The sequence below is a fragment of the Quercus suber genome, unplaced genomic scaffold (assembly GCF_002906115.3).
Source record: "Quercus suber isolate HL8 unplaced genomic scaffold, Cork oak 2.0 scaffold_541, whole genome shotgun sequence".
NCBI classification, from domain to species: domain Eukaryota; kingdom Viridiplantae; phylum Streptophyta; class Magnoliopsida; order Fagales; family Fagaceae; genus Quercus; species Quercus suber.
This window is the reverse complement of record NW_027069989.1, coordinates 359,149-369,935: the sequence shown is the minus strand read 5'-3', so window position 1 is coordinate 369,935 and position 10,787 is coordinate 359,149. Positions and strand designations below refer to the sequence as shown.

General features: G+C 33.8%; 1 protein-coding gene and 1 long non-coding RNA gene across 8 annotated transcripts; one reads left to right on the top strand and one right to left on the bottom strand.

The window, feature by feature from the left end:
* The first annotated feature begins 1,443 nt into the window (after positions 1–1,443).
* On the top strand, positions 1,444–8,607 carry LOC112036232 (putative pentatricopeptide repeat-containing protein At1g12700, mitochondrial). Of its 7 annotated transcripts, none has more exons than XR_010625185.1 (4): positions 1,444–3,276; positions 4,248–4,324; positions 5,360–6,080; positions 7,856–8,607. XR_010625185.1 is itself a non-coding variant. In XM_065764113.1 (2 exons), exon 1 carries the CDS (start codon positions 1,660–1,662, stop codon positions 3,256–3,258), a length of 1,599 nt encoding a protein of 532 aa, XP_065620185.1. In that variant the 5' UTR covers positions 1,444–1,659; the 3' UTR covers positions 3,259–3,276; positions 4,235–5,229. The 7 variants fall into 7 exon arrangements, 1 of the variants encoding a protein (XP_065620185.1); XR_010625184.1 differs by having other exon boundaries at positions 4,235–4,297; XR_010625183.1 differs by having other exon boundaries at positions 4,235–4,324.
* A 98-nt stretch (positions 8,608–8,705) lies between these two features.
* On the bottom strand, positions 8,706–10,787 carry LOC112036908 (uncharacterized). Its single transcript, XR_002885711.2, has 3 exons — positions 10,344–10,787; positions 9,632–9,720; positions 8,706–9,128 (listed from the first exon to the last, which is right to left on the bottom strand). It is a non-coding gene; the product is annotated as an uncharacterized LOC112036908 (long non-coding RNA).

Here is a 10,787-nt window from a genome sequence, read left to right as displayed (position 1 = left end):
TTTTTTTTTTTTTGTAATGTTTAGTAATTTATATTTTTTGTAATTATTGAATTCAGAGTTTCTTTGTGTGTAATATATGGGTGTGTGTGTGTGTGTGTATAATACTAACAAAGTAAGGTACTATTACTAATTTTTCCAATATGTACATCCACAAGTAGCCACGAGACCAAGATTTGAGCCTCGAAAACCATGATAATGATCATCACTCCACAAAGAATGGAGACAGAAAATTGATTAAATATAAAAATGGTGATATAAAAAATGGATATTTAAGGTGATGTGAAATTTACATGACTTCACCTGCCTCCTCCTTCTGTCAAAGTTAATTCAACTTTCATGTGAGTGTCTTTACTTTAGCTCTAATTCCAAATTTTTTATGTAAGTGTCTTTACTTTAACTCTAATTCCATATATATTTTTAATGTTTAGAAATTTATATTGTTTGTAATTAACGAATTCAGAGTTTCTTTGTGTGTATATATTTATGTGTGTGTTGTAGTGAATTTTGCCTTCAATTTTTATTTATTTAAAATTTGGGTAGTTTTTAATTTGTAAATTTGGGATGAATTTTCAGGGTTAAAGTAAAAATATTAGGTCAATTTTAATCATAATTCATGCAATAGTAGGGTGTTAGATGTTAATAATAATTTTTTACTTATTTACATTAATTAACATAAACATCCTGGCATGTTTAGTGTTGATATTAATTTGACACTTTGAGATGCAAGCGAGTCATTATAATTAAATATAAATGTTATTATGTTGGTATGTTATAATTATTATTTGTTATTCTTCACATTAATTGTTATTTGAACAAGTAAAAGTTATGTCTTAGTCCAACCAGATATAGCATTTCTCTCAAATCATTAATTAGTGTTCCTCAAATAAAATTACTACTAAGAGCTTTTAGAAATTTAAAACTTGCCATTATCTATAAAATATTTTTACTATTTTATTTGTTATTAAATTTAATTATATTATCAATATATATATTTTTTTTAAATTTATACATAAAACTAGTTAAAAAATAAAAGTGACCACTTAAATCTCACAAATAAAAATTATTTTTCAAAAAAAAAAACTCATAAATTAAAAATTTGGACCAAAAATGTATTTTAGTAATTATAAAAAAATTAGGAAATAATACTATAAAATATATCATAATAAATAAAAATATATCAACGATATTTTACAGGAATGAGTTTTCCATTAGGAAATGCACCCTCACGCTCACTATCTCTCCCTCGTAGAGTCCCCACTCACAGCTCACAGCTTCCAGTTTCGCTCTCTGATTTGCCAACTCCATCACCACGATTTCCCCTTTTTCAAGCTCCGGGGCTCAGCCGAAACCAAAAGCAGACCTGACCCGACCCGAATTGGTAGCTGCCTGAGTCAGTCATTGTGAACACCAAACTAGCTTTGCTTCTTCTTCTTCTTCTCGAGGAAATGGGTAAATCAAAATTCTCTCTTGTTTCTATATACAGTCGTTTGATTATTAGAGGAAGCCTTCCATTTCATGCTTTTAATATTAGCAGTAGAAGAGAAAATGCAAAAATCCCTAATCAGAATCCGAATCAGTTGTTGAAATCTGTGAGAGAGAGATCACTGCCAATCTGGAACCTTTAAGAATCTTGATCATGCCTTAAGCCTGTTTGATAAAATGCTTCACATGTACCCTTTGCCTTCCGTTGTGGATTTTAATCACATGTTTGGTTCCATTGCAAGAATGAAGCATTACCCCGAAGTCATTACTCTAATTAGAGATATGAAATCGTTAGGAATTACTCCCGATTTTTATACTCTCAATATATTGATTAATTGCTACTGCCATTTGAACCGGGTCGATTTTGGGTTCTCTGTCTTAGCAACAATATTGAAACTTGGTTATCAGCCTACCCAACCTACTCTAAACACTCTTCTTAAAGGTCTCTGTCTTCAAGGTAATGTTTCTGGAGCTGTGAGGTTGGTAGAAGAAATGGAGAACAAAGGGTATGAGCCTAATGTGATTACTTGTGGGACTATAGTAAACGGTCTGTGTAAGATTGGGGAGACTAGTGCAGCTATTAGGTTGCTAAGGACGGTAGAAAAAGGGAATTTTGAACCTGATGTGGTGCTCTATAACACAATCATTGACAGTTTATGTAAGGACAAATTGGTAACTGAGGCTTTGAACCTTTTGTCTGAAATGATGAGTAAAGGCATTCAGCCAGATGTTATCACTTACAATTGCTTAATTCAAGGACTATGCAATTTTGGCCGGTGGAGGGAGGTTGCTACTTTGTTGAATGAGATGACGCAAAGGAAGATCATTCCAGATGTGTACACCTTTAGCATTTTGGTGGACACATTTTGCAAGGAAGGGATGTTGACAGAGGCAAAAGAAGTTTTTACTGAAATGGTTCAAAGATGCATTGAGCCTGACTCAGTCACTTATAACTCTTTGATTGACGGTTACTGTTTGCAAAACAAAATGGATGATGCTATCAAAGCATTTAATACGATGGTTGAGAGGGCTTGTTTGCCTAATGTGTTTAGCTATAGCATATTGATAAATGGATATTGCAAAAGTAAAAAAATTGACGAGGCAATGCGTCTCTTTCATGAAATGTCCAACAAAGGAATGATTCCTGATGTTGTGACTTACAACACTCTTATAGGTGGCTTTTGCCAAGTAAAGAGACCCCAAGCTGCGCTTAAGCTATTCCATAACATGCAAGCTTTTGGCCAACATCCAGATCCCCAGACCTATGCCATCTTGTTAGATGGCCTTCTTAAGAATAAACAAATCGCTGAGGCATTGGCATTGTTTCAAGAGATGGAAGACAAAGGGCTGAAGCATAATACTTTGATTTATTACAACACCTTGATTGACGGTTTTTGTAATGTCAGGAAGCTTACAACTGCAAGAAAACTCTTTTATAGTCTCCCTACCAAAGGATTGCAGCCTGATGTTCCAACTTACAATATTATGATCAAGGGGCTGTGCCAAGAGGAACTAATAGATGAAGCATGTGAGTTGCTTGAGAAAATGGAAGGGAATGGTTGCTCACCTAACGATCGCACATATAACAGAATTATCCAAGTGTTACTGCAACATAATGAGACATCAAAGGCAACGAAATATCTCCAAATAATGGTTGACAAGGGATTTTCAGCAGATGCAACCACTGCAAGCTTGTTAGTTGATATGCTGTCATCTAATCAAGTAGATAAGAACATTCAAGAATTTCTTCATGCCTCCCTCCCTCCCAATAGATAAAGCCATCTCTATAATGGAGTAAGTTTATTGTTTTACTTTGTACTGTAATCATATTGACATATTGATAATGATTAAGGACTGGGTATATTTGTTTTAAGTTTTTCTTTTATTGGTGATATTTCTTTTCTTGTATTGGCGCTTGGTTGTTTTATTCTATTCCATTTTTTTTTTATTTTTTTTTTTTTCTTTCCTTGAAAAATATGTTGAGCACTAGTGTTGTTAATTTTGGGATAGTTATCTTGAGCTTCAGTTGATGCAACATAGCAAACATGGAATTAGTTTTATTTATTTTCGAAATGACAGAATAATTTGTTTGTAGTTGATGATGCTCATGTGGCAATTTGGGTGCTTGTTATAGGTCAATTGAATATCAACCAAAGACCATTGGTGAATAATACCCTTCAAACTTACGTGTTGTAACAGTGTAATGTTTGTTGTCTACATTTAAAGGATCCTGTTTTTGATGTAAATCTAAATTCTCATTCATCAATCTCTGTTGCTGTTATATTTAAAAAATTTTGGGCTCTATTTTCTAGAAAGAGTGGCCGGTTGATTTTGCAGCTTTGGACAGTTGCCATTTATGGATTTTGGATTCTTTCATTGTCAAGTAATTCTGCTGTTAGTTGTGTTTTAGATTTCGTAGTTTGCTATTCTTTATATAAATCAGGTTGGAAGGCTTCAGGGAATAGGACAATAAGTCCTCAAATTTTTTTGAGATGATGCAGACAGAGAATATAACTTGAAACTCGGAAATTCCTTGAACATTATTTTAGTAAGGCACTTCACATATTGCCTTTTGTTTTTAGTTGTTATGCTTGGACTTCTAAAATAGTAATCATTCAATGTTTTCTTATTCATTTTCCTACTTGATCAATGGCGTGAAACATCAAAATTTGATATCCTTGGAAGCTTTCATTTACCTCCTTATCCATTTATAAGTGATTACATGATGTGAAACTTGCATTCTTGACTCTAGGGAAATGAAGCAGGGTTTCTGATTATTGTGAGAAAAAAGAAAGGCTCCTTGAAGATTGTTTGGGTAGGCCCTATTCCAAACACTTACCAAGTATGTGGTCTCTGTTTTAAATTATTACTCTGTTGTAACCGGGTTATAGATGTATTTGTGATTTGTGAAGGTTGTTTGGGTATTAGGGTTTTACAAATGAGAATAGTAACACTTCGAACAGAGGTTGGTTTTTATTTTAAATGCATTATTGGTGCTGGCTACTAGATTAATTTCAGTTTTAATTAATGAACGGTTTGATTGTGATGATAGAGGCCACTTATTAGTTATTGAAACAGACCATGGTTCGAAAATTCGAAAATGATAATTGAAACAGATATGGGGTCATGCACTAGTAAATTCCAAAATGATCTCCATGCTAGTTCAACTTGTGTCTCAACAGATATAGGGTCATACACCCTTTGGATTTCTAAAGGTTATATTATTCTTCTAGTAAATATGAAGCTGTTGCCTTGTTTAAGAATACAAGCCTTCCTGGACGGCCAATTCAAGCCATCATGGAGGATGTACAAAGCATAGGCCAGCAAATGGAATGAATATGGTTTAGAATGGTTGACAAGAGAGTGCTTCAAAAAGCTGATGATCTTCCAGCACCCATGGAAATGATTGCTTTCTGCTTTTTTGGCAAGCCACTATGACTATTTAAAATTTTGAAAAGTAATGTCAGCGTAAAATGAAAGAGGTTGCTGTAGCATACTTGAAAAGGATGTATTTCTGCTGTGATGTGAAGCTGAGCAACACTCCGCAAAGGATGTATTTCTTACTGGAATAAGCGTAATATCTATTCATTTAGCAACGACAGTTCATAGCCTTTGGTGATTTAAAAAAAAAATTGGAATGAGGAATGATCAATGATGACTCAATGCATGAAATATGAAGTCTGAAAAATCCGGTTTATCTTTCAATTTAATCTCTTAAATACTTATCGAGAATAAAATTTCATTTTGATTGCTAATATGCTTATGCTTGTACACCTAAACCTTTTCTGAAATGCTTTTAAATGGTTATGTTAAGATATATAAATTCTAGCTCTTTTGCATGTTAAATGTCATTAATTTGTAGTTCTTATTGTTGTAGCTTAGACGGATCTCCATGTAACCTTTGAATATGCTGGTCTTTTCTTAAATGCACGTGAAGGGGTCGTAAAAGATTCAGCAGTAGGTGAGAAGCGAATTGCACAATACTTGCCGGCAGTTTTAAATGCTCAAGGGGCTGAGTTTGTGGCTGAGTTTTACTTCTACGTAGAAGTCTCTAGAGATATCTCATAGAGAAATCCGGAAAGAGCATCTTAGAGAAATTCGGAAATGCAAGAGAGTTTTCTAGAGAAAGAGAGAGAAGCGGTGCTTGATTTTCAACAATCCTGAGGATAAACAAGGAGTGGGTCATGTCCCTCCTTTCCTGCATATTAACAAGGAGTGGGTCATGTCCCTCCTTTCCTGCATGTTTAACTTTCTATCTTCAAGTCCTTGACCAAGATTGAATTTATCTTTCTCAGCTGCAATTTCATCTACCCTCTTCCTAATACCTTTGATTTTAGAGAATACCTTCTGTTCGGAGCTGGCGTAAACCAACTCTTTTACACCACCAATAATAAAGCGCCACATCAGTTTTTTAACAAAAACCAATACATTCTAATACACACAATCACAGCTCAGATAAACCTTCTATCCTCAATCAAACTACACGATAGTCTCAAACAAACCCCAAATCAAATTCCTCCTCTCATCTTAGCACCGGAGCTCCACCCTGCTGCTGCACACGTCATCTCTGGAGCTGGCACTGCAACACCGAACTCAAGGTTTGTTCTATTATTATTTGCTATTTCTCCAATTTTTGGATTTCGTGATTTTGATGAGTTTGGGATAATTTTTTTGGATATCAATCTGTTCATATTAGTATAGGTTTGGTTGATTTGGCATGGATTTTGCTATTTTTGGGTATTTTCATGAGTTTTGATTGGATTCTTAAGTGGTAGGTTCAAACCCTAAAAAAAATCTGATTGTGATTTTTTTTTTTTTTCCAGCTAGTCTGGATTCTTTATGTTAATATGTACTTACATATCATTCATGTTGGGCTGGCTGTGTTTGGTTTCTGAAAAGTAATGTAATGTAAAGGGAACAAATTAGTTAGTTAGTTACTAGTGGTAGATTCATTTACTCAGAAACTTCCTTCTTTTTTTTATTTTATTTTATTTTATTTTTTTAAATTTTAATTTTTCTGCATTTTCTCAGAATTTTAACAGACCACAGTTTGCTGTAGCAGATCTTGGATCCAAATTTCATTTCTGTTCCTTTGTTTTGTTAATTATTAATTAATTAATTTTGTTAAAAATAACAAATGTTTTGATAATCAGCTATATAGATTCATTTTGCTTAAACTATCTATTGTGTTTTTGATGTTGTCATTTCTCTGGCAGTAGTGGCAGTGGCTGTAGATCTTTGAATTTTAATTCTATATGATTACTCACATTTCTTTGGGTCACGTCTAGTGCATATCTTTGAGACTAGTAACATTTCTTTGTCTACTCTCTACTATATACCAAATCTTTTTGAGGCTTTCTATATGATTATACACATTTTTTTTAATTCTTATATGTATTATAAATGTGAGATGATGCGATTTCTTATATGGTGAAGGAGCTATTTGTCAACTCAAAGTTATAAACTTCTTATGCTTTCTTCTCTTATTTGCAATCTTTATGTTTTGATATATGAATGTGTTGTGAAGGTTTAGATATAGTGTGACTCTATTATGTTATAAACGAAACTTTCTTGGTTTCATTTATCACATTTTTTTTCATTCTCTTTCCCTCTTAGCAATACTTGGATGCTATTGGTTAGTTTTTTTTTTTTTTTTTTTTTTCAATGATTGATTTTAAGGTGCAAGCAACATTGGATTTCCCTTGTAACTAACGAATAAAAAAGATGATTTCTGGTCACTCTAAGCACCTTGTCAATTGGATGAATACATTTTGAATGATTTCCGGTCAGTTTATTATTTATGTATGCTGATTGGATGAATTCAGCTAGCCCTTTCTCATTTTTGCACCTGATGGTGGTGGTAAGTCAGGCAAGTCTCTTGGATCTTGAAGAGTCCATATTGTAGCCTTTAACTAGTTGTATTGTGGTACTTTTGATCTTTGGAGGATTGTATACCCTCTCTTAGCACCTTGCTTTGAACCAATTTATTATTGTAGGCAATTTGTTACTTTCTAGGTTTGTTTTGTATATTTCTGAACTCGTGCATTGAAAAGAAGAAACTTGATTTGTTCTATTTTGATGATATGTTTGTTCTTAGTAGTGTTTTTGTCCTATTTGCCCAGCTTGTCCTGTATATATCTGAACTCAAGTGTATTGAAAAGAAAAAACCTTTTTTTTTTTTTTTTCTTCTATTTTGATTATAATGTTTGTTCTTAGCAGTTTTTTTGTCCTGATTCTAGGCTTGTTATGTATATTTCTAGGTTTGTTATGCATATTCCTGAAGTCGATTGTATATTTTTTAATTTGTTAGTCATTGTCTTTTTCTTTGTATAAAACTTAAGCTCACTTTTTTGTTTTGATTTTATTTTAATAGGACGAAAAAAATTCCTCTCAGGGCATGGATACTGTGGTTGATTGGGTACCTTTCGGTTGGCATGGATACTTCCACAATGTGGTTGATTTTGAAACTTAGTAGCATAAATAGTGAGGAATTTGGTTATGTGACTTACAAATTTTTTTTATTCTACATTGGCTTTGATATGACACAAGCTTGTCTGAATTTGCAAGGAGTGCATGTTGCTAATGCTGATAGAGTGCGTATTGATAATGTTGATAAGGGCGCAAAGATAAGTGATGGCTGATAAGGCATGCCTGCTAAGGATAGAATGCTTGTTGGTTGCCCAGTTTTGGTCAGAATTTGGTCAGATTATCAAACTTGGTCAGATTATCAAACTTGGATAATTATTTGCATATTTTAACATTGTAGACAAGTGTAAATTAATTGCAACTTTGTACAATGGATTGATGGAGAAATTGGTACTAGAGCTAAGCAAATTATCACTGGATTAGTACGAAAGGCTAACAAGTTGGAAGCTAAAATTCTGCAGTTAGAGAAGGCTAATTAGTTTGGCAATGTGAAAGCAAATGGCCAAGGACTTGTATTTAGAATAGGTGAATTGTAGTTTACTTATTGTAAAAGATTGTAGTGACAATTGTTTTGAAAAAGTAGTCAGTTTCTTATCTTATTTAATGTAATGACAATTGTAATGGCTACTCATTATATTATATTGTAATGGAAAATGCATTTCTTGCAATGGAAATTGGCATTTGGTTGATTTGCCTTAATATTGTTCAACAGCTTGTTCAACATAAACACCACATAAGCTTGTTCAGTATCACCATCATATTGCTCAATAGATTGTTCAACAAAATCACCACATAAGATAAATAAATTTAGTCGAGTTGCTTTAATATTTAGTTGTTAACATAAAGGTTTTGTAAACTATTATCCAACAAAAAATAGGATAATTATGTCCATTATCACCATCATATAAGCTTATGAAAGGTTTTACAAGACAATGACTAGTAATGTTTGTCAAACCAAAGGTCCTACCTAAGATCAACATAAAATAGGTTACTTTTGTCCATTAACATGATCAAATAAGCTTATGGACAGCTGTACAAAACAGTAACCATAAAAGGTTCAAACAATCAAAGGTCCTAATATATAAAAGGTCCGACAAAACTAGCACTGCAACTGCCCTTCAATCTTTTCCAGCACCAGTTCCAATTCCTTTTCTAGCTCCAACTCCTTTTCCATATCTACCAACTCCACTGCTTCCAGCAACGCTTGTTTGGGTTGAGACCTATAATAATAGATACATTAGACCATATGGTAAGCATGTATGCCCAACAAGATCAATGACCAAAATACTAGCATATGCAAATAGCAAGCACAATGTGTATTATATGTATAATTTGAAGTTAGAGAGTAGAGAAACCACAATACATAAAAGCAAACTTCTAAATTAATTATATCCAAAGCCATATCCACTGAAGATACATTGCCCTTCAAATCATAACTCTCTCTCAAATGCCATTATCAATTTATTTTACAACTAACAACAAAAGTATTATTTTTTTCTTGGTGAGTTAAGCACAAACCTAGTGAGTCTTGAGCCTACAACCTCTCGCATACTTAAAAAAAAAATGTAAAATGAACAGCACAACAAAGGGATAATCAATGTTTGTTCAAATAACTATAGTCACATCAGAATATAAATTAAAATAAAGCTAATGCATGATGATTGTCCTGTACAAGGGAAGTTAATATTTGAATAGAGAGTAGAGAGGGTTATGTGTCAATTACTTGAGGTTTTATAACTTCCTGAACTTTCTGCAGTGCAAAACTTTGAGGTGGTCCAGGCGGTAGCATGGCTCTCGAGTCTTGAACACTTCCTGAGAATAAGACACAAAACATGTCAGTTGTGAACACTTCCTGGATTGGATGTTAGTTGTGGCTTGTTATTCTTTATGTTCAGTTTGTGACTTGATTGATTATTGTACTTGGGGCGATTGATTGTAATGTCCCCAGTTGTATACATCCTATATGCTTGGGTAACTATTTTTTTGGTATCAATAAAGTTCCATTACTTATCCAAAAAATGGCATAATACTAATAGTAATATCATAAAAAAAAAAAATATAATAATGGAAAAATACATAAACCCCACGTGGTTTCTACGTAAAACACACAACCCCATTTCCATTCCATTTTTTTTCCCCCTTTCCATTACTTAATCAATCTATATGGCTACCTAATGTACAACAGACACTCACAACTTGGCCATTTCAAATTAGTTTTTCATTTTGTTATGACTAAAAAGCCTATTAGGGAAGAACAAAAGAACAAACTTCAAGTGCCCCAAAATGTGATAGTCTTTCTTTCTTTCTTTCTTTTCTAAGCCAAATTTGGCATACAGTAGAGAGTAAACAAAGAAATATTACTACTTGTATCAGAGACCTACACGAGACATGACCCAAAGAAATGTGAGTAATCATACAGAATTAAAATGACTCACCTTTTTTGCTAGTGCTCCCATGTCTCTTCATGACTTCCTTCTGCGGAAGTAGGTACTGAAATTCATCCAGCACATTCTCGGCATCTTTAAGAACTTCTTTGAGCTCCCCTAGCCAAATACTCAGCCTATGGTCATTTGCTTGCTGCTCCTCAGCATCCAGGAGTACGGCTTTGATGGCTGAGATCGACAGTGTGCCCAATCTTTTTCAGATCACTTCGGACGCCACATGCCGAGCTGAGCTCTTGGTAAGCAAGGGATCCAAGCAGCTCCAGGACCTTCACTACAACGCCATAGCCAATTTGAGCCATGTTCTTGAGGAGTTGCTATAGAAACTGGAAAAGAAGTTGACAATATACTAATATGATATGAGTACTTTATTTCTGGGTTGGAAGTGGAAACTCAGATCATAGGCGGACAGCTTCAGATCTAGGAGTTGACTTTGGG

What these genes read in the sequence shown, in the direction of transcription:
- LOC112036232 (XM_065764113.1), top strand. Translation starts at nt 1,660, where the DNA reads ATGCTTCACATGTACCCTTTGCCTTCCGTTGTGGATTTTAATCACATG.